The 27,900-nt window shown below is 30.0% G+C and overlaps 4 protein-coding genes across 4 annotated transcripts; 2 read left to right on the forward strand and 2 right to left on the reverse strand.

The window, feature by feature from the left end:
* Positions 1-49: 49 nt before the first annotated feature.
* Phum_PHUM134610 (ribosome biogenesis protein brix, putative) lies at positions 50-1,363 on the forward strand (the record flags this gene model as incomplete). The annotated part of the gene is made up of 5 exons (XM_002424483.1): positions 50-70; positions 192-471; positions 552-812; positions 889-983; positions 1,076-1,363. The coding sequence occupies 5 exons, from the start codon at positions 50-52 to the stop codon at positions 1,361-1,363; spliced, it is 945 nt and encodes a 314-aa protein (XP_002424528.1).
* Positions 1,364-2,738: 1,375 nt separating this feature from the next.
* Positions 2,739-19,955, reverse strand: Phum_PHUM134620 (serine/threonine protein kinase, putative; the record flags this gene model as incomplete). Its single annotated transcript, XM_002424484.1, has 9 exons — positions 2,739-3,589; positions 4,204-4,362; positions 4,454-5,607; positions 5,694-5,883; positions 6,499-6,739; positions 6,846-7,098; positions 7,631-7,915; positions 9,824-9,945; positions 19,743-19,955. The coding sequence occupies 9 exons, from the start codon at positions 19,953-19,955 to the stop codon at positions 2,739-2,741; spliced, it is 3,468 nt and encodes a 1,155-aa protein (XP_002424529.1).
* A 1,876-nt stretch (positions 19,956-21,831) lies between these two features.
* On the forward strand, positions 21,832-22,347 carry Phum_PHUM134630 (glutamyl-tRNA amidotransferase; the record flags this gene model as incomplete). Its single annotated transcript, XM_002424485.1, has 3 exons — positions 21,832-21,848; positions 21,925-22,102; positions 22,198-22,347. 3 exons carry the CDS (start codon positions 21,832-21,834, stop codon positions 22,345-22,347), a joined length of 345 nt encoding a protein of 114 aa, XP_002424530.1.
* Positions 22,348-23,408: 1,061 nt separating this feature from the next.
* Phum_PHUM134640 (class B basic helix-loop-helix protein, putative) lies at positions 23,409-27,468 on the reverse strand (the record flags this gene model as incomplete). The annotated part of the gene is made up of 7 exons (XM_002424486.1): positions 23,409-23,493; positions 23,764-23,932; positions 24,101-24,182; positions 24,942-25,948; positions 26,047-26,532; positions 26,614-26,883; positions 27,279-27,468. 7 exons carry the CDS (start codon positions 27,466-27,468, stop codon positions 23,409-23,411), a joined length of 2,289 nt encoding a protein of 762 aa, XP_002424531.1.
* Positions 27,469-27,900: the final 432 nt, after the last annotated feature.

Consider the following 27,900-nt stretch of genomic DNA (forward strand, 5'->3'; position numbering starts at 1 on the left):
AAAGGTATTAAAAGAAAAGCTCGAGTGGAAGAAGAAAAGGAATCCGTTAATGAATTACCGCCAAGTACCCGTCAGTCGGACGAACCCGTAAAAAAAAAGGTTAAAAAAATTCCCAAAAGGAGAGTTTTTGTAATTTTTTTAAAATTTATATTTAATAAAACTTTTTTTTTTTTTTTTAATTATAAAAATAGGTTAAATGGATAAATAAGCAAAGAGTTCTTGTGGTAGCTCTAAGAGGTGGTACTAAATTACACAGGCATTTAATGGAAGATATAAGAAATTTACTTCCACATGCTAAAAGAGATAATAAAATTGAAAAGAAAAATAATAATTTAAGTATAATTAACGAAATTGCTGAAAGTAAAAATTGCAATAAATCAATTTTATTCGAAACGAGAAGGAAAAAAGATTTATATGTTTGGATGTCTAATTGCAGTAGTGGACCATCTGCAAAATTTGAAATTGAAAGCAGTTAGTTTTATTATCGTTGTCACTCCCACCAATCATTAACGATAATTTTCATTTTTTTTTTTTTTTGTTTAATATTTCAGTATATACAATGTTAGAATTGAAATTAACTGGAAATTGTTTAAAAGCATCAAGACCACTTTTATCATTTGATGAAAATTTTTCTAAAGAACCACATTATCAACTTCTTAAAGAATTATTCGTACAAATATTTTCTACACCGAATCATCATCCGAAAAGTCAACCATTCATAGATCATGTTTTTACATTTTCAATACTAGATAATAAAATATGGTTTAGAAATTATCAAATTTTATCTGAAGATGGTGCACTTGCTGAAATAGGTAACTTTTATTACAAAACAATATCATTATTTATCGAAATGGGTCAATAATTTTTTTGTTTTTTTCTTTTAAACAGGACCAAGATTTGTTTTAAATCCTATAAAAATATTTTCTGGAAGTTATGGGGGTGAAGTTTTATGGGATAATCCTCATTACATATCAACAACAATGGTAATCATTATGAGTATCTCAAACAAAAAAAAAATTTTCTTCTTTTTTTGTAATTTTATTAACGATTCCAAACATTTTTTTTTTCTTTACAGTTTCGTAGAATGAACAACAAAGCTAAAGGAAATCGTTATTTGGATAGGAAAACACAAAAAGAACATTATGAAGAAACAAGACCTGAAAAAACTTACAATTTAAATTCAACATTAAACATGTTTCATGGGACTCCATTAGAGCAAGCACAAGAAATAATTAAAAACGAATCGTCGAAAACGGTTAAAACTTTAAAGAAAAAAACAAAAATGAAATTAAAAGAAAAAAAAAACAAAACGAAACAAAATTTAAAACAAAAAAAAACAAAAAAACATAAAATCTCAAATTGAATGAATTTTCTCTCCATTGTTCATTAATAAATAAATAAATAATTTCTTTTAATTATTTTAATTATTACCTTTCGAATTTCGAATCCATTTTTATCTTTAATAAAAATTATTATTCCCCCCGTGGGGGAGGGGAGGGGGAGGGGAAGAAGAAAATAAGAAAACGGAAATGGATGAATAAAGGGAAATGAAATTTCTTTTTTTTTTTTAAAAGAAAAATATTTATTACGATACTAATTACATATATAAAATACTATAAAAAGTTTTTTTTTTCTTTTCTTTTTTTGTGTTAATCAAATTTACAATAATAATAATAATAATGATAATAACGAAGGAATAATATTTAAAACGAACGAATTTTGTAATCCCCAAAAATTCATTCCGGGAAATTTATTTACAATTTATTCACTACCATCATCATCATCATCAGCATCGTTATTATTATTATTATTACTTGTTCAGTTCTTTTCGTATTGAAAAAAATTATTATTATTATTAATATTATTATTACTTATTTGACTTTCTCGTATTATTATTTTCTAAATCGTACTAATAAAAAAAATTACAAATTATTATTATTATTAATATTATCAATCAATCAATCAATCAAACAATTTTTTATTATTCGTACATACATCAGGAATCAACAACAAAAACAAAAACATCATCAACAACAACAACAACAACAATAACGACAACAACAATTGGACCAACAGGAAACAACAATCGGAATGAGGAAAACAAATTTAAAAAAACCGTTTTTCCCATAATCTATGCATGTACGTCAACGTTCATCTTTAATTTTTTTTTTTTTGAGCAAAATTTAAAAAAAAAAAAAACAAAATGGCCGACTCATTTATTTCAATGTTTAAATCCTAATGTGTTATGATTTTTCCTCGCGGATAATCGTATCACACGAACCTTTCATTCCCTCGGGAAGTTTAAGAGAGAAAGATAGATAGATAGATAGATAGAGATAGAGATAGAAAAAAAAAAACGTTAAAAATTCTTTTTTTTTTTTTTTTTTTTTTTCAAAATATAATATTAACAATAAAAATGCATAAATAATAATTAACAACGGTAAAAAATTAAGCGCGTGTGTTAATCGACTTTATTATCATTATTATTATTATTATTATTATTATTGTTTCGACAATTTTTTGTTATGAGCATAATAAAATATTAATAATAATAATAACGATGATGATGACGTAATAATGATAATGAACGTACGAGAGATGACGATGACTATGACGATTAGTAATAATAATAATAATAAATAAATAAATAAATATTATTAATACACGTTGGTCAAAGATGGCGGCGAGTCAGTGAAAAGAGAGAAAGAGAAAGAGAGAGAGAGAGAGAGAAAAACATATTATTTCTTATCAAAAATTTGTAATTTGGATTTGACGGCTCCTTCGCATATCATCAACCTCGTCGCCAACGGTCTCGTAGAATTTTTATCGTTTGGATTTGCTGACGTCGTCGTACCGCCGATGGTACCGCCGACGGTGGCGCCGCCGCCACTTCCGCTTCCGCTGGTACCCATATTCGGTTTTATTCCGGGCACTTGCAACGTTCCCTTTTCCAAACTCTTTCTCAACAATTCAATTTTCGACTTCCTTATGGCGTCGCTTATCGAACAACCCCCGTCGAATTTCTTGCACAGATCGTGGTGATGATAAGAATTTTCCGCAGCATTTTGCGGTCCGAATTTTTTCAACTTTGAACTTTCACCCTGACTGTAAAATTTCGACGACGACGACGACGTTTCGTCCGTTTTTTTTTGCGTCAAACCCATTCCGGATTTTTTAAATTTACCCTCAAGTCCTTCCCATTTTATTTTACCGCCGTTGTTGTTGTTGCTGCTGCTGCTGCTGCTCCCATCTTCCGACACTTTACCCGGATCGAACCTTTCGATGTTTTTACGAAATTCGACGTTTGGAAAATTTCTCGTTCTGCAAGTTCTTCCCGATAGGAAATTTTCTCCCCTCGTCCCCGCCGGACTCAACATTCCGCTCATTTGTTTCCTTTCGAAATATTCGACTATTTTGCTTATCTGTTGCGACTGATAACGATTTTGATTCCTTTCGTCCACGTCTCCCAAACTCGATACGTCTTCCGATGATGACGTGTAAATAGAAGATGAGGGTCTTTTCGAAAATAAAATTGCTTGATGAGCGAATTTCGATTGCAAATCGTCCATGTCGTTGAAATCTCCAGAACCTGAGACAATGATAAATCATAATAACCTTACCATAGTAATAATAATGATAATAATAATAATAATAAAATCACAACAAACTTCAAACGTTATTTTTTACGACATTAATCGAGTTAAAAGAAAAAATGAAATTTTTTTTTTTTTGCGACAAGATTAAGCAAGTGCTAAACAACAGTTAAATAAAAAAAAAAAAAAAAAAAAGTTGCGACAGCGTTTTTCACAAATAATTGTGATACAAACCGGAAATAAATAAAACAGGGGCACAAAACACACACATATTGTTTTTTATGAAAAACAACCAAAATCTCTTCTCTCAAAACAATCAAAAAATAATTCTTTTTTTTTTTTTTTAAGGAAAAAAAAAAAAAAAAAAACGTGTCTATAGAATTTCCCCTGGAACAAAAAAATAAATATTTTTTTCTTTTCTTTTTTTTTGTTGTTGTTGTTTTTCAACATAACGAAATTACGCACTGTGCGCTGTGAAATTTAAACCGCAACGTGCCATTAGAAAAAAAAATATCCGAAAGAAGTAAAATAAAAAGAAAAAAATGATGGCGAACCGAACGAAAAAAACAAAAAAAATAAAAAATTTCCAAGAGAGAAAAATTTTCCTTACCTGATCTCAAACTTGAAACGGTCGTCGTGGACAAAGAATCGTCGAGGAGGAACAACGAACTCGCTGCGGAGGAACTGCTGAGCGTGGCAGAAGAATTATCTAAATGTTTTCCCCGGGCCGATGGAAGAATGTATTCGCAAGACGAAACAGCTTCGCTTCCTAAATTAAAAGAAAACCGGAAATCAATACCAGTTAATACAAAAACCGTTTAAAAAAAAAGAAAAAAAGAAAAACGTCTCGTCAAACTCACCCGCGGTCCCGTAATCTTCTCCCACGCAACTGAAAAATCCACTTTCGCAAGAGCCCCGTCTTCTCAGTTGAACGTGCGACGCCATTAAAAAAGTTTCGTCTGCTGTGGCTTCCAGCAAACTGCTCGAACTCGTCGATATCCTATTCGTCACGAGCGAACTCAAATCCCCGTCCCCGGTTTCCCCCTGTTCCTCTTTCCTTCCTCCCGATTTTTTCTCCGTCCTCGTACTCGGATAACTATCCTGGAAGATGAATTTCAAGGAAAGGTTTTTGGAAGAGTCGTAGGAATTATTATTATCGCGACGATTCGTTCTCTCCTCTCCGCCGCCGCCGTCGCCGCCGCCGTCGTCATCACCTTCCCTTTTCGAAGGTTCCATCGACTCGGTTCGAGATTTATCGATTTCTGCGAGTTTCTTACCATCGATTATGAGAGGAACCGTTCGAGATTTGATTAGTGTATTCTTTGGCTTATCAGTTATTGGCTTATTATCATTAGTTATATATTGCTTTTCCTCTTGAGTCGAAAATGAGTTATGTTTTCTTTGGAAGGGTGGAGAATTCGGCAAGGATATCGACAGCGATTTCGTAGGAAACACATGATGATGATGATGATGATGATGATGAGAATGAGAATGACTGTGACCTCGCCAATCGCAAGATGCTGGCCTTTTCGGAGACGCCTTCTGTCGGCGACATATGGAACCATCCCTACTATTAAATGATTCCGAATACTGATTTTGAACTTTAGCAACAAGAGGATCCGCGGAATCCGTTAAAACCAGTCTTCTAGCAACTTTGTGACTTTCCGCTCCTCCTTCTCCTCCTCCTCCTCCACACTTATAATCATCATCACAGCCTTCTCTGAAAAAAATCCCGCATCGATTCGACGATTCTTTTTTCACTTTACCGTCGAAACTACTACTACTACTTCCTGCCACGGGACTGGACGGAGGAGTTATACCGTAAAACGGAGACGGAAGTTCGAAACAAGAGGAAAACAAATCGTTATGTAAATAAAATGTCGGACTGTCAGCAACAGATTTTTGAGAGTCCTTCGAAGAATTTAAAATTTGAGAGGATACTATTTTTTTGGCTCCGCGAAATTGAGCCAAAGAAAGAAACGGATTCGAACGACTTCCTTTTTCGCCGGAAACCCTGAAAACAATTTCGTTTAACGTCACGTTCAATGTTTTCACAATATCAGCAGCAGCAGCAGCAACAACAGCAGCAGCAGTACTTACCTCGGTTTGTAGTGAGGATCCACGTGGCACATGCTTTCACCAATAAACTTAGGATTGGCTAATACTTGCGAACCCGTCGTGATCTGCTTTGGCGTTGATAAATAATGGCACCTAGCTTTATCGCTAGGAGCTGTGTGCCTTGGAAATATAATATTGGCGACATCCTCAGACAAACTACGTCTGTGATGAACTGAAATCAAAACAAAAAACGATTATTAACGAGAACAAAAAAAAAAAAAAAAAAAAAAGATGGCGGTTCATCATGAAGCGATGGAAAGAGAAAAAGAAAAAGAAAAAAATTTACCGGACTCACTTTTTTCTTTCATATATTTTCATCATTATTATTATTATTGTTGTTGTTGTTATCATTATTATTATTAATTGAGCGTGTAGTATAGAAAAACTATAACCGGAATTTTCCAGCGCGAAATTTATATCGTTTAAACTTGAGAGAGAGAGAGAGAAAAAAAAAATTTACCGAATTCGAGAAGGTGAGAGAGAGAGAGAAAAAAGCCGCAGCAGGAACGACAGCATCGGTGATGATAATAATAATAATAACAACAACAATAATAATAATAATAATAAATACTGGTAAATACGATCAAAGGGGACAGGGATAAATTATTTTCCCGGGTAGGAGCAAGTAATTGTCGCAGCATTTGGGAAACACGATCGTCATACCGACCGCTGAGGAATTTTTATCTTCGTCAAATTTTTTTGATTCCCGGCCCTGGAAAAACCCGGAAAAAGAAAAAAAATTTTTTTTTTTTTTTTTCATGTTCTCCCTTTTCGATTTTCATCTTACGTTTCCTATGTTGAATCATATCTTTAGTATTTGAATTGCTTGTTATGACCTCTTCGCTTCTCGCCGTCATCGTCGATTTATCCGTCGTGGCATCGATCAAATCGTTCAGGGAACCCGCGTTGACTATTTTGACACCATCGTTACTATCCGTTTCTCTCTTCAACAATTCCTCGTACTCGGGAATGAGCTTTTGTAACGTTTTAACAATTTCGGAAAAAGAAGGCCGACTTTTCGGTTCGAACTGCAAAAAAAAAAAAAAAAAAAAAAAAAAATTCAAGAAATGAATTTTCCTCCGACATTTTCCTCGACTTTTCAAAAAAAAAGAAAAAAATTTTTCCCAAACTCACGGTCGAACAGGAAAATGCCAATTTGAGAAAATGTGGTGGACAAGGACCGCAAAGTTCGGAAAATGCCAAATAATCCAATCCGAAATTATCCGTTCGGGGTAAAACGTCCGGATCCGCTTCTATCCTCGCTATCATTTCGCACAAAACAATCCCGTAGGAAAATATGTCGGATTTTTCATTGTACCATTGACCTTTGAGACATTCCGGTGACATCCAGTAGGCAGAACCAACCGTTGGCAATCTATATTTACATCTGAAAAACAAAACAACAAACAACTTTAAATTATTACTATTATTATTATTATTATTATTATTATTCGCGCGTTTACGCGATGAATGTCATCATTTATATAAATAAATATACATAAATACGTAATAATAATAATAATAATAACAACAATATTTTTCCCGTGAACGACCTCGGCTTTTTGACGTTACAAAAACAAACCAAAATATGACAATATTTTATTATTATTATTATTATTTTTTTTTTTTTAAATATGATTTCGACGACCCTCGTTTGACCTTTTATAAAAAAAAAAAAATTTGGGCACCCAAACAAAATCCTTAACCTAATAATAAATTTTCATGGAGAGAAAAAAAAAAAAAAAAAAGACGACAACCGACGATTTCTCTTTTTTTTTGCACGCAACAATCAAACCAAACAACCATCCATCATCCGATTGTTTTTCCTTTTTTTCTCTTTTTTTTTTTTTTTGGGAAGAAGTAAGGAAAAGGAGGTCGCGAAAGGGAGACGACAACAAACAACAACAATTTTGACTCACTTTGGATCGGGTATTTTAGCAGCCAAACCGAAATCACCGACGACCGCCATCATGCTCCCGTCATCAGACTTTTTTATAAGAACGTTTTTAGACGTTAAATCCCTGTGGAAGACTCCTTTACCGTGAAGGTATTCCATACCGCATGCTATGTCCAGAGCGAGTTCTTGCCTCGTCAGGTAGGGTAATTCGATGTTTCGCGATTGTATGAGTTGTTCCAAACTTCCTCCGTTTATGTATTCGGTTAATGCGTGAAGTTGACCCTCGTGAACGCAAACCCCTTGGAAACTACCAACAAAAAAAAAAACAATTATTATTATTATTATTATTATTATTATTACATAAATAATTCATCGACGTGAACGTTATTTTATACATTTTTAATTTTTTATTAAAAAAAAAAGAAAAGTGAAATCGTTACAAAAGCAACAAAGAATGAAAAAAAAAAAAATGTTAGTGAGAATATATATTTAAATTATGCGGAAGATTTCATCGCGGTGATGAGATTTTTTTCACGACACTGAAAAAAAACAGACAGAACAAACAAACAAACAAACAAACAAACAAAATTATTAATATTATTATTATTATTATTATTATTATTATTATTATTATTATTATTATTATTCGAAAATTATTAATTTTTCTTATAATTTTTAAAAGTCTTTTATTAATTGAATATTCACAAGGGAGGAAGAGGAGGGAGAAGGGAGAAGGAAGAGAAGGGAAACATACAAACAAACAAACGAGAGAAAACAAACAACAACAACAACAACAACAATTAACAAAACATCATCATCATCATCATCATCATCATGGCGATTAAAAATTTCACGGTTCGAGGCATTTTTTAAAAAAACCAAAGTTTTGACTTGTCATTTTTTTTTCTCTCTCTCTCTCTCTCTCTCTTTTCCGTGCTTAATCCGCTCTTAATCCGTGCCTACCCTAATCCGCGCTTAGTTTTTTTAAATATTAGCTACGAAAATAACTCGAGGAAACGAAAAACAAAAGCAAAAAAAAAAAAAAAAAAAATGGCGGAAAGTGAAAAGGCCAGAAGCAAAACTATAATTAACATGACTGTTCAATTGTCCGTAACAAACGCACACCGTCTACTACCACCACCACCACCACCCCCAACCATTCGTTCGACCGGAAGCCTACTACTACCATTACTATCAATCCATCCTATTCTTTTTTTTTTTTTTTTTTTTTTTTTTTAACGCCAAAAGTGCATTTCGCCTACCCTCCCCTCTTCTCCTGTCTCCTCCACTCCCATCTTCCGGTCATTTTTATCGAAATTTACGATTTCGTTTCGAATTTCGAAAAAACGACGACAATTTCGAAATGTAATCAAACCCGTTCGAAAATCGGGATAAACATGAACGTGCAGGATGTTTTATTAAAAAAAAAAAAAAAAAAAAAAAAAACGATATACGTTAAATCGATACGAGTTATCACAAATCGAAATTATTTTGTTGTCTGCGATTAAAATTACAATGCCCACAAACAAACAAACAAACAAACAAACGAAAGAACCAACGACCTTGCGAGAGAAAAATACGTAACCGAAATTAAAAAATTTGAAATTTTTCAAAATGAGGAAATAAGGAAAAATTTTTTTTCCGAATAAGAGCCGCCGCCGCCCCCCCTCGCTTTCGTAATTCTCCTCTCGATGGGAGGAGAGGGAGAGGGAAGGGAAAGAGGGGGAGCCCGGATTTGAATAACGCATTGCATTTCGTGGTGCACCGACGTGGCGTAATTCGTGGTGGCGTAACGGCGGAAAAAAAAAAAAAGGAAAATTTTTATTGCCCTCCTTACCCCCTTCCCCTCCCCCTCCTCGCCCACCTCCCAATTTCCTTAAAACTGCATGTAGGAAGCCTCCGAAACGTGAGAAGTTTTTTTTTTTTTTTTTTTTTTTTTTTTTCTTAATTGTTTCGCCAGGTGAAGGAATTCATTCGGAAAGAAAAAAAAAAACGGGTAAATAGAAAAAATAAAACAAGTGGAAGCAGAAGAAAAAGAATAACAACAATGAATAGAGGGGGAAAAAAAAAGAAAAAATTTCCATGGACCGGTGGAATTCTCAAATCTACAAAAATTCTTCCGGATTCTTACCACTATTATCATCATCATCATCATCATCATTATTAGTTAATAAATAATAATAATAATAATAATAAACCATCTCGAAATACTCACTTGAGAATGTTTCTGTGCTTTAACTGATTCATGAGCTGAACTTCTTTGAGCATGTTCGGCCTGTTGGAACGTAACAAATTCATTTTTAACACCATAACGTTTCCGGTCACTTTATGCGTTACCTGGAACATAAATAAATAAATAAATAAATAAAATATCGTTCGATTCCAGAGAGAGAGAGAGAGAGAAGAAATGCATTTACGTCACTCTCTCTCTCTTTTTCTTCGTTCACCCGAGATTTTTACGTGATTTAAAACGTCAATACAATTATTTCATTAAGAAGAAAAAAAGGGGATAACAACTCAATCACATGATTTATCTATCTTTTGTCGGAAGGTACAACCTTGAAGGTAATCAATCAACGTACACAACAACAACAACAACAACAACGACGACAGATAAGATAGCGCACGACTTTTACCGCTTACGAAAATAATAATAATAATAATAAAAGCATAACGGTTAAAAAGTAAAAAAAAAAAAAAAGGGAAAATGAAACGATAAAAAATTTAAATTTAAATTATTAACGACGCAGTTGTTGTTATTTCGTAGGTGGTAGAACATTCGAGGAAAACGACAACGACAATGACAACCAGAACAACAACAACAACGACGACGACGGCAACATGCGGGAACGAAAAGGAAATTGGAAAAGAGAAGAGAGACAACGAACGGGGCAGAGAGAGAGAGAGAGAGAACGGGGATGGAAAAATGAAAAACAAACGAACCTGAACAATGAATTTCGGCAAATTCATTTGACCTTCATCGTCGTTGGCAACACCTGGTTTTTTTTTGAAAAGTTACCTTGAAACGAAAACGTTTTGCGGTAGGACGACGATGAGGACGACTACGCCAAATACTACTACAACAACGATGATGCCCCGAATTCTTTTCAACTTGCATCGTTTGCCATATGCTATACCATCCGAACATATACCTGGCGGGGAAGGGGGGAAGGGAGATACCCGAACAAACCCTTTCACTCCATCCGATTCATTCGTCGTTTTCGTATTTAAGTGCTTGTGAAAAAAATAAACTTTTTTTTTTGTTTAAATAACCTAAAACTGTCACAATACTAATAATAATAATAATAATAATAATAAATGACGAAACGATAAAATAATAATAATAATAATAACATTTTTATTTAAAAAATTAAACATTTAGTCATCTGGCCTAATATAATTCCATTAACATTATTATTTTTATTATTATTATTATTGTTATTTATTACAAACGCAACGTAAAATTTCAATAATAATAATAATAATAATAATAATAATAATAATATTAATAATAATGATGATGATGATGAAGATAATAACGACAAGGCGAACGCTTTAATTTAATTACCGATTTAAAAGAAAAAAATTAGAAAATTCAATTTGAATTCAATTTGCAAAAAAACAATGGATGGGAGTTGAAAACTTCTTTTTTTTTTCTTCTGCTTAAAAATAATAATAATAATAAAAATGAAATCGAATCGAATCGAGAGAAACCGTTCGGGGAGGGGGAGGGGAGGAAAGGGAAGAGCACATCGTCAGCAAAATAAATAAATAAGGCGGAAAAAAATTACAATAATAATTTTTCATTATTTATTTATTTATTTATTTTCCCTTTGCGAAAATTGACCTGGGAGAAGAAAAATCCGCCCACGAAACAAACGAAAAAAATGTCCTAGATAATTACAAATTTAAAAATGTTATGAATTATTCGGGTGGGTTCCAGGCAAAGCGAAACGAAACGAAAAATGTGTGTGTTTGTGCGTGTGAGGAGCAAGACCCCGGGCGAGGCCCCCGGGGTCGTTTCCCTCGAAAACGAGATCGAGGTCGATCGAAATTTTATTAAAATATTTTCTTAAGGTGAACGGGAAGGAAGAATATCGCTACAGAGAAATACAGAGAGAAAGTAGAGGAGAGAGAGAGAGAGAGGGGGGGGGGAATACTTTACTGTCGATTCCAAATCGTTACTCAATCAATTAATGACAATTCTTCAAATTGGAATGGATAGAGAATAAACCGACTTCTAAAATCCTTTTTTTTTTTAAATTTAAACAAAAAGGACAACGACAAACAAACAAACAGACAAACAGACAAACAGACAGACAAACAAACGGTTTTAACATAATCCAATTTATCCTAATAATAATTATTCATAATGACGATTGTTTTGAAAATTTTTATTAATTTTTTATTCGGTCGCACATACAGCAGCTTCCAAAGAAAAAACTTTTATTATTATTATTATTGTTGTTTTTTTTTTATCATCATCATCATTATTATTTTTAATTTAATTTTAATTTAATTTTTTCTTCCTTTTTTTTTTTTTTTTACGTAAAATTTCATTCGATTTCGATCGTAATAATTTTTTTTTTCCACCTTAATCCACCCATTAATTGATTACCCATCATCATCATCATCATCATCATCGTATTTACTTCCTCGTGAATATTTTTCAAATGAGTAACTCACCATAAAAAAAAAATAGAAAAAGTTATGAAAGTGAAGTTAGTTACGTCCTGGTAATTAACCACCACTACCACCGCCACCGCCACCGCCATCTTGTTACATTAATTAAATTCCATCAGATAATAATAATAATAATAAAAACATTTCAAACGAAAAAAAAAAAAATTTTTTCTGCCTTGAAAATTTCACATTGAACAACAACAATTTTTTTTTTTTTTTTCATTTCCTCGTGTTGCCAACATAACGAAACAAACAAAAACAAAAAAAAAAAAAACCCAAATTTAAATTTCCATCGGGTAGAGTCTTCCGGAAAAAGCTAAACAAATTTGCCGGAAAGAGTTTCGGGAAAAAGTTATAACGTAAATTTTCAAATTTCTTTTGCTGTTCGCCGGGGGTCCTCCGAACCGTTTATAAAATTACAAAAAAAAAAAAAAAAAAAAGAAAGTATCTTCGAAAATAAACAAATAAATAAATAAATAGGGGGCCGTGACGGTGTATTGAATTATTTACGAAAACGCCTTGCCCGGTTTTTTTTTTTAAAATCAAAACAACGAAAAATTAAAAAATGAACGAAATGAAAGTGGAACCGTTTAGTAATCCGTGTAATTTATACCGAAAGAAAAGAAAAGAAAAACCAAAGAGAAAGAAATCGAAAAAAGAAGAAGAAGAGGAGTACAAGGAGAGAGAGAGAGAGAGAAAGATAGAAAAGAATAATAGATATAGTGAAATGAAAGTGGCCCATTCTCTCTCTCTCTCTCTCTCTCTCTCTCTCTAATCATCTTACGGTTTTAGGCACGTAAATATCAGGTGCATGCCATACTTGCACACGTACGCACTCACGCACATACCATCCATGCTAGACAGACCTCCTACTACTCCTACTCGCTTTCTTTTCGTCCTTCAAGGACGATTTTAAAAAAAAAAATTCAACCGGACAAAACGTTTTGTTTTGTTTTTTTTTTTTCTGCAAAAACTGCAAAGTAAAAATTACATAACCCGAGACGACATTTTCTTTCGCCCCCCCCCTCCCCTTATTTCACATTTTTCTTTAACCGATGACCTTTCAAACGAAGGAATCAGATCGAAACCTCACAAAATCCCTATGTGCATATATATATTTGCAAATTTTCTTATTACGTCACGTCGTGTTTTTCGTGCAAGACAAGCAGAAGACAAAACGATTGTAAATAAACTATCGAGAGTGTTTATTATCGATAAAGACGATGCGATTATTATTATTATTATCTCACCTTAAATTAAAATTATCTGTTCTAGTAAATTCTTATACGTAATACTTTTGAAAATCATAAACGATGATAATGATAGTAATAATAATAATAATGAAAGAGATATTTAAAAAAACACACAAATATCCAGAAATAAAGACACAACGACGACTGATAAGGAAACGTTTAATTGTATTTTAATGATAACAATGATAACAACAACAACAACAACAACCACAACAACAATAAAAACAACGACGACAACGACGATTTCTGCCTAAAAATTAATAACCAGACGAAAGAAAAAAAAAACTTAATTGAAAAATATTTGTCGACAACTCGAAATTAACAATCAGCGTACAAACAACAATCGCATGTACAATCAACAAAGATATAAAAAAAAAAAAAAAAAAAAAAAAAAAGGAAACTTGGTATTTCGCAAAAGCCTAAATTTTTTTTTCTTCTTTTTTTTGCACGTCGATAATTAATTAATTAATTAATTAATTACAAGGTTCAACGATTATTCGCAATCGACTCGAATAAATAAACAAACAAACAAACAAACGAAAAAAAATTCGTTTCATACGATATAAATTTAACAACGACGGAAACAAACAACAAAAATTAAATAAATAAATAATTAACGCATACCTCATTATCGGATTTTCTTAATCGATTTTGAAAAACAAAAAGAGAAAAAAAAAAAAAAAAAAAAATGATTGCCAACGACCGAGAGAGAGAGAGAGAGAGAAAAGGTTTAAAAGACGTAAAACGAAACCAAAGATCTTCGACCTTAACTCGACAAAAAACAAAAAATGCGGAAAAGGTTTGCATGCTTCGTGTTTAGAGAGTCGAAAACCTTTTCCAATAAATAAAAAATTATACTTTAAAATATCATGAGGTCAACCGCTAACCTTTTAATTATTACAACAAAAAAAAAAAAAGGAACTATATAGAAAAATGGAACGAAAAGCGGGAACGGAACGGGAGGGGGGGATGAGAAAGTAAAAAAAGGAAAAAAAAGGTTTGAAATAAAGTTCAACGAACGTCGTGACCCGGAAAAAAAAAAAAACAAAAAATAATAATAATAATAATAACAACCCATCGCGAGGGTAACAACTTCTCGGAGGAAAAAAAAACTAACCTAACGACAACCAAATCATTTGTTATTGTTTCAACCGTTATTTTAATCGTTAACAATAACAAATGAATTGCAATATACCCTAATAATAATAATAATAATAATAATAATAATAATAATAATAATAATAATAATAATGATAATAATAACAATAATAATAATAATGATAATGATAATAATAATAATATTTTTTTGTCAATAACCGATCAATCATAAACATCCGTAATAATTTCATTGATTCACTATTGATACCCATATCATTATTATTATTATTATTATTTTAACGATTTCCTTTTCTCTCTCTTTCTTTCTCTCTCTCTCTCTCTCTCTGAAAACAATACAAACAATATATACATATGTATATTTATAACACAAATTATCATCATCATCATCATTATTTCATTAATAGAAACAAACGAAAAATAACTTTTTTTTTCCCCTCAAAACAAAACTTTACAAAAATTTGAATTTTGTCCCTTACATTGATAACAAATTTTATCTTAGTGATAACGATGAAATGATGAATGATGACGATTCATAAAGTTTAAACCCCCTTCCCCCCCCCCAAAAAAAAAAAAAAAAACGATATTCTAACGGCGTTCGTTTCTTTGCGAATGCCTACGTCATTGATTTCCGTTCTTATCACTCACCTTCTTCCCACCTTTCAATTCTTTAAAGATTTAATAAGAGGTTTCCTATCGGGGCTAAACGAAATGAACAAACACACACAAACGAATAATCAATTGCAGATTCCAGCAGTGAAAAAGAGAGAGAAAGAGAGAGAGAGAGAGAGAGAGAGATAGAGAGAGAGAGAGAGAGAGAGAGAGAGAGAGAGAGACGATGAAAAAGGACAAACAAACAAAAAAAAGCGCATCAGAAAAAAACCAAGCACGAGGACACAGTAGAAAACTTTCACAGGATTTCCATCCACCGGAAGTCGATGGATACTCTCTCAGTGACGTAATCATTTATATACTCCAACTAAAGGAAGAAAGGAAGAACCTCGTCCATCTTATAATAATTTTTGTAATAAATCCGTTTGTAACGAACCCAGAGCGACAACACTTGAAAAAAAAAAAAAAAAATTTTTCCCCGTCGTAACGTGATATCTTGATCTCCTCCCACGTTTCCAAATCATCATCAATTTCGATCTTCGCCAAAAAAAAAAAAAAAAAAAAAAAAAAAAAAAAAAATTTTTTTCTTCAAATTCGATCGCGACGTCTAAATCCGACCCATACGAAATACCCGCCCGCCCCCCACCCATTTCGAGTTTATAAATAAATATTTCGAAGTCAATTTTTAGCAAATATCTTACACGATTCAAGGTGAATTTTAAACCGGTAAAGTTAAAAAAAAAAGGAAATTTAAAACCGACCCGAAGGGGGAAAAAAAAAAAAAAAATTTAACGGACATTTTTGGACGATTCGTGACTTAATCGCCTTCGAAAACCTTCCCCGTCCCCGTCCCCGTCCCCCTCCCCCCGCATATTTATAAACACACATTTAAACATGAAATTTTTTTTTTTTTTTTTTATTAAACTTTAATAAAAACATAAAAATAACGAATAAACGCATAAACGAACGATTTGAACGAGAAAACAAACAAACAAACAAAAATTGCATAGCAAATCATTTTTTTCTCTCATTATGGCAAAACGATTTGAACTGTACAACAACAACAACAACAACAACAACAACAACAACAACATGATTTGCTTTGTTTGCGGGGAAAACAACAAAAAAAAAAAAAGAAAAAAGTTTTGCATAAAAATTATTATTGTTCGATATGCGAGTAGTAGTGCGACGCACTTGAATACGCACGATAAGACACATCGTTTTCGAAAAGAAAAGAAAAGAAAAAAAAATGTGTTTATGCCTCGACGGTCATTCATGCCAACAGACGGTAACAAACAAACAAACAAACAACAAAAATATCAGCCGATTCGAGATAAATTTAGACAAACAAAATCGAAAACGAAACGAATTCAAACTCCGACAAACGGACAACTTAAATTCGTAAACAAACAACAACAACAACAATTTCCCCTTCCCCCTCCCCAAAACTATCGTACAAGAACCGAAGCAGGATTGCAATCCTAAAGAAATGGTACAGATTCTTGATAGTACCTTTCTTCCTCTTCTTCTTCCGGTTTCTTCGAAATAACAAAAAAGAAGAAAAAATTTCTCAACGAAAGTAATCACGAATGATTTTCACAAATTCTACCGCTTTCATTTTTTTCTGTCCGACGCCCCCCCCCCGCCACCGCCACCACCACCACCATCACCATCACCGTTTTTTTCACATAAGAGTGATTTGACACTTTTTTTTTTTGTCCAAACCTTTAATAACCACGATAAGAAAAACAGTTGGCAATCGAAAGAACGAGAAGAGTAAGCAGAAGACATAAAAATTCTTAAAATTCGCTCGATTCGATTTACATGAACGGAATTAACCGATTTCCAACGGTTTTTAATAAATAAATAAATAAATAAATAAAACTCGTCAACACCAATAATAGTAATAATAATAATAATAATAATAATAATGATTATTTATAAGGAGAAGAATTTAAATCCGAATAAAAAAAATTTTTTAAACCGCAATAATTGAAAAAATAATTAAAATTCTTTAAAATATATGAGAGGCAGGTATGGAGGTATGGAGGTAGGGAGGGAGGTAGGGAGGGAGGTAGGGAGGGAGGTAGGGAGGGAGGTAGGTAGGGAAATTTTCATGGGAACGTTCGTTACTTTGTTACCCGCAACACGAAGAAAGCCGATCGATCGATCGATCGATCGATTGATTAATTAGTTAATTAACTAACTAAACATTTTTGATAAATTAAGTAATTATCCACGCTTTTTACCTCCTACCTAAACCTTTCACTTACGCAAAACAACAAATTCCTACTCCCCTCTCCCCTTTCTCCCCCCTCCCCAATTTCTTTCAAAAAAAATTTTTTTTTTTTTTTTTTCAAAGTTCTAAATAAAAGTTCTTAACCTCGCATTTCGTCACTCTTATTAAAAAAAATTAATATTTATAATAATAATAATAATAATAATAATAATAATAATAATAATAATAATAATAATAATAATAATAACAATAATGGAATGTTATGGAAAAACGTTCGTGATTAGGAAATAACATTTCCCGTCCCCCCCTCCCCCTCTCCAAAAAAAAACTTCTCACGCGTGTAAAATAAAAATAAATTTTTTTGTTTTTTTGGGGGGGGGGCAAAAAACTAGGTTTTCCTTCATTTTTTCCCTTTCCCCTCCCGTTCTGGAAAACATTTTTAACGGGTTCTTTTCCCTTTTCGAAATACCCTTTCTTACGTATTCCCGTGGGAATTCACGAAAAAGAAATTTTCCTTCTCGAATTTTCGGATAGACGAAAAAAAGCGATTTTACAAAAAGGAATTTTTTTTTTTTCTTATTTAAAATTTAATAAACAACATTTTCCGAGGTTCTGTGATAAGGAGTGATAAGACGGATTACGATCGTGTTAGGCCAAATATTCGCGTTGAAAACTCGTTAACGAAAAAATTAATTAACAATTTGTTGAAGCTTAAAAATTTTTTCTAAAGAAAATTGAATTTTTTGTTAAATGTCAAACGATAAACAACCGATACAAACACCGATACTATCAGCAACAACAACAACAAGAACAACGATGACGATGGAATAAGAAACCCGAAAGAAAAGTCTAGAAACAAAAAAATTAATAAAAACGAGCCAAAATTTATGGTGGCGTAGGGGGAGGGGGGGCAAAAAATCAAAAATAAATTTCGTTTATCATTTGGGGAGATCACCGGAACCAAGGACAACTCGAAAGACATTTTTGTGAGGGGATTCAAAAATTTGAAAACCTGACGAATAAAAAAAAAAACGATGGAATGGATATAAGATGACCATTGTGTGTGTGTGTGTGTGTGTGTGTGTGCGTGTGCGTGCACAATCGATTCGCAGAAAAACATAAAATTTTTTAATATCGAAAACAAATTTTTTGACGTCATACAAAGTAAAAAAAGGAGGACGAGAATAAAAAAATGGGACCCATCGTGTGCGTTTTTTTTTTTTTTTTTTTTTTTTCAATACTCTTCCCATCATCCGCGGGGCGCCTCCTTTTTTTTAAACAAAATATTTTTATTTATAGACAGTAGTAGCACTAAGTCAAAGTTTCCTAACCCCGCACAACAACTAGGACAACGACAACGACAACAACAACAACAACTACAACAACAATAACAATAAAAACAAAACATCAACAGCCGAAATTTTTATTTCATATCTACATAAATTATTATTATTATTATTTTGCATTTTTTACATTTTTCCTTGTTATTTTTGGATGGCCATTCAAAACAGAAAAAAAAAAAAATTCCCTCCCTCCTCCTCCCCCCCAGAAGCAAATTCGTTCAATCGTTTTATAATTTAAATCTTATCAATCAATGTTCCCTTTTCATTATCGCTTTTGTACTCTTATCAGAAATTGTTTTTTTTTTTTTTTTCTTTTATTTATTATTCCCAACTTGTTATATTATTGAATAATAATAATAATAATAAATAAAAAAACCCAACGGAAAGGGGGCCATTTTAATAAAAAATCAAACGCAAAATTTACTTCCTGACCATTCATAATAAGTATTTAGCACATCAACTAATCTGATAATGATGATGATCATAACGATAAAATTTAATACAATAACTGAGTTTGAATAAGTCTCATCTAAAATATTTGTAAATTTTTTTGTTTTATTTATTTAAAACGAAACTAATGTGGTTCATTATCAGCAAATAGACAAAATCCTTTTAAATTCTCATGGAAAATTATTTGGAAAGCCAACCATTTTTAATTTTCAAACAGAAAACAACAATAAAATAATAACGACAGGCAAATTTTTTTTTGGGTAAATTCATTATAGAATTAGACAAGTTTGATATTCGATATTCATCAATTTAAAATTAAATGACTTTATATCAAACAACTGAAATAATGGCATGTGTAAAAAAAAAAAAAAAATACATTCGAGTATGTACAAATGAAAAACAATGGAAAAAAATGAAACAAATAAAAAGAAAAATTACCTTAAAAACTTCTGAAAAAAATCCTGACCCAATTTTTTCCATATTAAAATCATCTAACCTATGAAGAGTTGATACGGCACCTTTTAATGCTCTACAAGATGAACCTGTCATTCTGTGAGTTTGAGTCGATTTCGAACAACATTCTTCTTCTCTAAACATACTTCTTTCATTATTATCACATTGAGATTTATCATTATCATCATTAGGTGTCATTTTCAAAGAATTTTTTCCTAGTTTTAAATTTACAAAATGTGAATTTTCTCCATTTTTTTGATTTATTATTTCCTTTAAACATGTTTTTCCTTTTTCAATTATTTCCTTCTCTTCCTTTTTAACACAATCACTTTTTAATTTTTTATTACTATTATTATTATTATTATTCTTTTTATTTTCCGGCCAATTTTTTTGCAATTGCTGGGTTGTATTTTTTACAGAATTATCTGCCTCATCTCTCCCATTATCTAAACTGTCCAGCATAGTAATTACAAAAATAATTAATTTACATTCGAAATGATCATTTTAATGTTCTCAAATATTTTTTTCCAATATTAAATTGTTTCATTTTATATATTGCTTAAATTTTTTTTTTTTTTTTTTCTAATGAAATTTCTTTTTTGTTTTTTTTTGTTTTTTTTTTTTGTCCCCTGAAATGTTTCAAATAAAAAAAAAGTTTTATTACATGCATTTAAACATTATTATATAGTAGTTTACAACTATTATTATTAATATAATTAATTAAAAACAAATTAAAAAGCTTAAATACAATATTTAGAAAAGTTTTCGATTGACATGTCAAAATATTTATTTACAATTATTTATTAAAACTTATCGATAACATTAATTTATATTTATATATATTTGGGCCTAAAATAAAATAAAACTTATTGTATGAGTCCTAATATAATTAATTAAATAATTAATTAAATAGAAAATAATTTTTAACAACAATAATAAATGAAAAATGTTACAGTCTCGAGCTAAAAATAACCACAACTAAAGTGATTTTAAATTGAAATTTTTTTAAAATAAAAAGCAAAAAGTTTAATAAAAAGTTATTAATTGATTTATAAATTAACTAAGAATCATTAAATTTAAACAAAAATAAGTAAATTTTCGTTTAACTAAAAATTTACCCAAACAATTATGACTAAATTGACATATGCTATTTAACGATTTTACATTCGAATATATATAATAAATTAAAATATTGAATTTAATTTTAAATAAAAGTACAAAGTCAAAATTTAAAAAAAAAAAACCAAAATTAATAAAATAATTAAATAGCACCTGCTTATAAAATTAATAATAAAAAAAAAAAAAATCTCCAAACGAAAATGAAAAAATATCAAAAACTAATATATATATATATATAGTAAGTAAAAGATTAATTAATTAAATAATCCCTATTACTTTTTTAAACTTATTTAAATATAAAAAATTTATTGACTACATAATTATAATGATAAATTTAAACATAAATAACACTATAACAAACTCGAATCAGTTCGTAAAACTAAATGAAAAACTTTCACCTTTTTACAATACGCGAAAAAATGAAATCAACACGGCGCCATTTTATATTTTACTCGTAAACTCTTTTAAACGATTGCTAATATTCAGAACCAAAACACTGTAACCGACGATTTTGAAAAAAAAAAAAAAAAAATTTATTTATAAAAAATTTTCTTTAAATGTTTAATTTATATATTTATACGTTAAATAAAATATTCAACTGAAAATTTTTTTACGAGAAATAAATGTTTTTTTTTTTTTTTTAAAAAAAAAAAAAAAGTTCGTTATCACATTTAAAAATAAATTTTTTTTTCTTTTTTCTTTTTTTTTTTTTTTTTTTTTGAATGATTTTTACAAAATATTATTGGTAACTTAAGATGTTATTATTCTGTACATATAAATATATATATATATTCAAAGGAAAAAAAATTCTAGTCAAAGGTTAATACGGTAATGGAAATTTAAAAAAAAATTTTACTGTTATAAAATACTCTCTTTTTTTTTTTTTTTGTTACATTTAACTTTTTTTGATAACCTTTGAATTGTTAGAGAGAGATAGAAAGAAAAAAATTAAATTATGACTTTATTATTAAGGTAATTTAAAAAAAAAATTACAACGCGACTAAACCTTGTTAATAAAAAAACAATTATTTTTTTTTAACCAATTTAGGTTAGGTTCAAAGTACTTAAATAAAAACTACGAGTCAATTCGGTGGTTAAGTAATACATCAGCTGTTGTTACTAAAATTCATAGAAAACATTTTTTAAAACATTATCCTACTCTTGTTGTTGAACCTGACGGTTCAACTTATACAGTTAGATATCATGAACCGAGAAAAATTATTAAGGTATTATATTTTTTTTTTTTTTATTCGTTATAAATTTCAACGACATATTTTATTAATAATCCTACCTTGTTTCTTTCTATTTTTTTTTTTTTAAGTTACCACTTGATTTAAGTAAATTATCTGAAGAAGAAAGAAATTATTATCTTCAAAAAAGAAAACCAAAGAAAAAAGTCATAGTTGAAGAGAGTTTCGATGATAATTTCGATAGTAATAAATATCTTAATCTCTTAAAGAAAAAAAATTAGTTTTCAATTAATGTTTTCAATTTATTTTTTTTTTTAGTAAGATAATTAATTATTATAGTTCATGTAAAACTGTGATTTGTTTTTTTATCTTTTTTTTTAGCAAATCTGTATCTAATATAAATATTTAAATGAAAATTTATTTATTTTTTTACTATGAGCAAAAAAAATTGGTCAGTATACACAACCCTTTATCAATATTTAAATTTTAAAAGCCAAATTGTTTTTCAATAATAATAGCAATTAAAATAAATTTTAAAACTGATTAAGAGTTTAAAAAATTTTTGTATTATATAAAATGTTTTTATATTTTTTATTATGGAAAAAAATTAGATAATAATTAAATATTGAATCTTTCAAACTTATGGCAAAATCGCTAAATTTATACTTAATTTTTTTATTTATAATTTATTTCTTGGATAATTTATGTATATATACATTAATTATATTCAATTGAGTCTGAAAATTGTTAAAAATTCAATTCGAAGGCAATAATTTCTTTAAAATACTTAAATTCTTAATCGTAAATTCATATAACTTGACGAAAACTAAAAAAAAATTTTGCCAAACATTTTCATACTGAGTACATAACATACAAAAACTTAATTAAATATGCTTAAAATTTATTTAATGACTTTACACATTTTTTTTCAAATTTTAATAAATTTAAAATAAAAAAAAAAAAAAGAAGAGAAATATTCCTTTTTAAAAATTATATATTCGATATTGATTGATTCCTAATTATTACCATAAAATATCATAAGGTAAAAATAACATAACTACAATTTTAATAATAATATTAATAAAAGTAAATATTCCTGTACAATTACTTACTTTACAAAATAAAAAAAATTAGAAAATTATACTGTATAATTGATTAATTGTAGAATCATCCAGATGAGTACTTCATGATATAATAATAATTATAAGTTTTTCAATACCAGCCAGCCAAAATTGTAAGTTATTTACCCATTCCATAATTCGATAAGAAAAAAAAAAAAAAAGAAATCTATTTGTAAATCAATAACAATAATAACAATCTACAAAGTGTCTTTTATATAAATTCACTCTACATATTTTCCTTCCAATTTCATTTGTCTTATTCTTAATCGTTTTTCTCTTTCAAATTCTTTCATTTGCAAATAAAAACTGAAAATAAAATCATTCGTAAATCGAAAAAAATTTTCGTTTGAATTCAAATAATAATATAAATAATGAAAAAAATGTAACTGAATATTAAAAATTAAATGTGTTGATGCATTGTAAATAATAATAAAACTAATTCCTTGATAATTAAATGCATAATTTCAAAATAATAATTTTTTTTTTTTAAAAAAATATAAAATTAACATTGAAACATGTTTCGATACAAGTCGATCAGTTATTGAAGTACTTAAAAAAAATAGAAATTTTACTTACTCTTCTTGTCTACAATGCTTATAAGCATGTTTTTCTCTATTACATAAAAAATTCAAAGGCCTTTTATTGTAAATACAATCATAATAATCACGAAGAAAATGAGTGCAATAGTCTCGTTCTTCTGGGGGTATTTTAAGAGCATCCATTTCTTCTTCTGTTATGTGCATTTCTAAAAGATTTATTCGAAGAAAAAAAAATTATTTTATGTTTTAAAATAATTCATGCCATCGAGTGGTAGTAGTATTCTACATTTAGATAATCTATATATATATATTAAAATAATTATGCACCTAATATGAAATAATAAAAGTACAAAATTACATAAAAATTGAACAACCTCTTTTCTTTCTAGGAGCTTCAAATCCAAAATTGGGATCAAATGTTGGCTTTGAATACGATTCCGGTATATATTCAGGTAACTCTTTAAACCATATCGAAGAATATAATGTACCCATTTTTTTTTTTAAATAAAAATTTCAATATAAAATAATTATTTTTTAAATGTACTACTACAGTTAAGATAAATAAAATTTTTAAGCAGAAGAAAAACAATGCTACCAAAACAATTTAACAAAAAAAAAAAAAAAAACGATCCATTGATTCAAAGGAAAAAATGGCGGTTTACGAGACATTGTTAACAAAATGTATATTTGTCGTTAAAAAAAAAAAACTTATTTTCAAACGAAATATTAATTAAATTTCCTCATAAATACGTTAAAATAATAATCGGACATATTTTTTTCATTAATATTATTTATTTATACTAAACCCGATCGAATAAATTGAAAAAAAAAAGATGGAAATTAGGTAAGACGATGATATAATATACGTTGCATAATTATAATTGAAATTTTATTTATTTAGTTTAAACGATTTGACTAAATATATATATATATGTACATAATTATTAATTTAGGAAAAATAAAAATTTAATTTAACTAAAAACTAATTACAAATGGCTTAAAAAAAGAAAGAAAAGAAGTAATAAATATTTGGCATTTTTTTTTTTTTTTTTTTTTTATAGGAATAGGTGATATTTATGAAATAATAAAAAAGGAAAAAATCGTTTGTAAGTACAGTTTATCATTTTGTTTTTTTTTTTTTTAATTTTACCTCATTAAATGAGATTGAAAATTAACGGATATTGTGACTGGATGCAAAACGGTTTTCTCATGTACATCATCATCGTTATTGTCTTTTTTCGTAACCCCTAAAACGTTTAAAAATGGTGCTAAAGTCGCGTGATCTAACGTCAATGGCACGTAAAAAGACCCTTTCGAATGTAATGCAAATATTGGAATTCCATATCCGGTTTCTAAACATCTCGTCGAATAATTATTATTATTATTTGTATTTCCGGATGAAAATTCTTGTCTCGATGACCCAATCGCTATGGATTTACATAACATCGGTGAATGATGATGGGGTGGTCCATATGACGTAGGCGAACACATTGAAACATTTTGAGATGGTGGTAAAAGTGGCGGAAGTGGATGATGATGATGAGGTGGTGGTAATGGCGGCGGCGGCGGCGGTGACAAACCCCATAATTTTTGACCGTTGTGATAATTGTGATAATTTCTATATTTATTTTCACTCTCCCTCCGATTAATATTTATTTTATTTATCGATTCTTTATCGTATATTATCGATTCGGAATCGATAAGTCTTTTATTTCCGTTTAAATCCGTTTTGTATTTAAATATTTTCTCCTCCTGGTCGTCATCAACTTCCTTTTCTTCTCGGTTTTTCCGGTCTTCCTTTTCCCTTTCCTCCTCCCCTCCCAAACTTAAACGTTCTCTTACAACGAGTGAACATTTTTCAATTTTTTGTTTCTTTGGTGAAACCATTTGTTCATCTCTTCTCTCTCCCATAATTTCTTCATTTTCTTTTGAAAACCTTTGTTTTATGTTATTTTTAAATTTATACATTAAACCACCGTGATTTTCACCATTTTCCTGACAATCAACCATCGACGACGATCTACTACCACTATTATTATTTATATTCGATTTATTATTATTATTATTTAAATTTTCATTCATTCCCGTAGGATTTTCCGAAAAGTTTCCTTTCACATCCGGTACGCATCTCGCATTCCCGTAACGACCGACAACGACGTTGTTGTTATTATTGTTTCCCAAAGGACTCGGTGACGTCAACATTTCTCTCAATTGCGACGGACCTGAAGAATTTAAAAAACAAAAAGTTAAAAAATGTTTTTCGTCATTTCCGGTTTAAAAAAAAAAAAGTTTCATTAATAATAATAATGATGAAAATTACCATTTTCGTTTTTGAGCGGTAAATTTTCGTAACTTTCATATTTAGAATTTTTTTGAAAAACGACGCTAGGCGTCGTTCCAGTCGAATTATAATAATATTTCTCTGCATCTTTTCTACTCTGACATTTCATCATGATCGAATACGTTCGAGAATCGGAATCGTAACGATTTTCGTGGTCCATTCCATCATATTCGACGTATTTATTATAAAACGATTCCGTATTTCTTTTCATAACGCAATTATTAATTTCCTGACATCTTTTCGGAGAATAATAATCCTCGTCCATCATTCCCGTTCTCATTTCCATTAATTGATTCGATTGATTTTCGTCGGAAATCGGTGAGCCCGTGGAATTAGACAGTCTACACGGCGGGGGTGGAGGAGAACTTTCGGTGCTGCTGTAATTTCCATTTATGGGACTCACTATCGACGAATCGCTGCTTAAACCATCTTCTCCGTATTTTTTAAAACCGTTCGAATTGTTTTCTAAACAACAACAAAAAAATAATTTAAAACGAACGAACGAAAGAACGAACAAACCGGAAACGGATATCGAAAGGTTTTTACCTTTTAAAATTTTATCACAATGTTTTCGTAAGTGATTTATCATTTCAACGCAGAGAGAATCTCCGGCAAAATAACCCTGAACTTCTACTAAAAAATGCATAGCCTCCGACATGCATTCCAAATATCCCATTTTATAATGTTTGGCCGTGACAACAACGACGGCGGCGGGTTGATTGACGGCTAATGGCGGTGGCGGCGGCGGCGGCGGGGGTTCCCTCGTAATCATCGCTGTCGGTCCCGGAGGCGATGGAACCGAGCCATTTGAATTTTCTTTACGAAAACCAAAATTAATTATTATTATTTATTATCATCATTATTATTATTTTTTCTTTTAAATTTTAATAACGAGCCGAATAAATTTTCAACGGTGACAATTAATGTCTCGTTCGTGACGTTTTATGGGCGGAAACGTGTGTGGAGAAGTGAAAGGGAAGTGGCCTGGAGGTGTAGGAAAGCAAAAAAAAAAAAAATTATTTATAAGGAACTTTCTAGAAAAAAAAAAAAAAAAAAAAAAAAAACTTGGAACGTTTCGATATCGTAAACAAAAAAAAAAAAAAAATTCCGTTTTCTCTTTCTTCGGGATCCTTCGTATGAATCGAAAATTTCCCTCCCTTTTTTCCCTCCATCCCTTCTTTAAGGGAAATTTTTTCCCCGTCAAAACTCACCGTTAAATCTCGTAGTTGCTATCATGTTTTGAAGGTGTCCTATATGTTTAATTGCCATTTCAATGATTTCAGTCTTCTCTATGCGTCCTCTACCCTTTTTCAGGTATTCCGGTGGAATGAGACGGGATAAATCGGCAAGGCAATTATTCATTCTATCACGTCGCCTTTTTTCAATTATTCTATGAGACATGGGATCCTAATAACGAGAAATTTAAAAAAAAAATTATTTACCGCGGAAAAATTCCAAAATGTAAAACCGTTTTCATTTTTCCATTTCCTTCTTTTTTTTTCGAAAACGTTCTAGAAAAAAAAAAACAAATTTTTCTCACCTCGGACTTTATCGTCCTTTTTTTAACTCTATTTGTTGTAAAATTTCTCGGAGGTGAATCTCCGTTAAAAACTAAATGTTTTTCCAACATTATTATTATTATTATTATTATTATATTTTCATTACTCGACACGAACACATTTAATTAATTTTATTAAATTTATTTATTAATAATAATAATTGTTTTTCATTTCACATTAATTTAAAAAATTTAATATACATACACATCACTAAAATCATATTAAAAAAAAAAAAACAACGATAATAATAATGATAAATAAATAAATTTTTTTT

Source organism: Pediculus humanus, genomic scaffold (genome assembly GCF_000006295.1).
Source record: "Pediculus humanus corporis 1103172107480 genomic scaffold, whole genome shotgun sequence".
Taxonomy (NCBI): Eukaryota; Metazoa; Arthropoda; class Insecta; order Psocodea; family Pediculidae; genus Pediculus; species Pediculus humanus.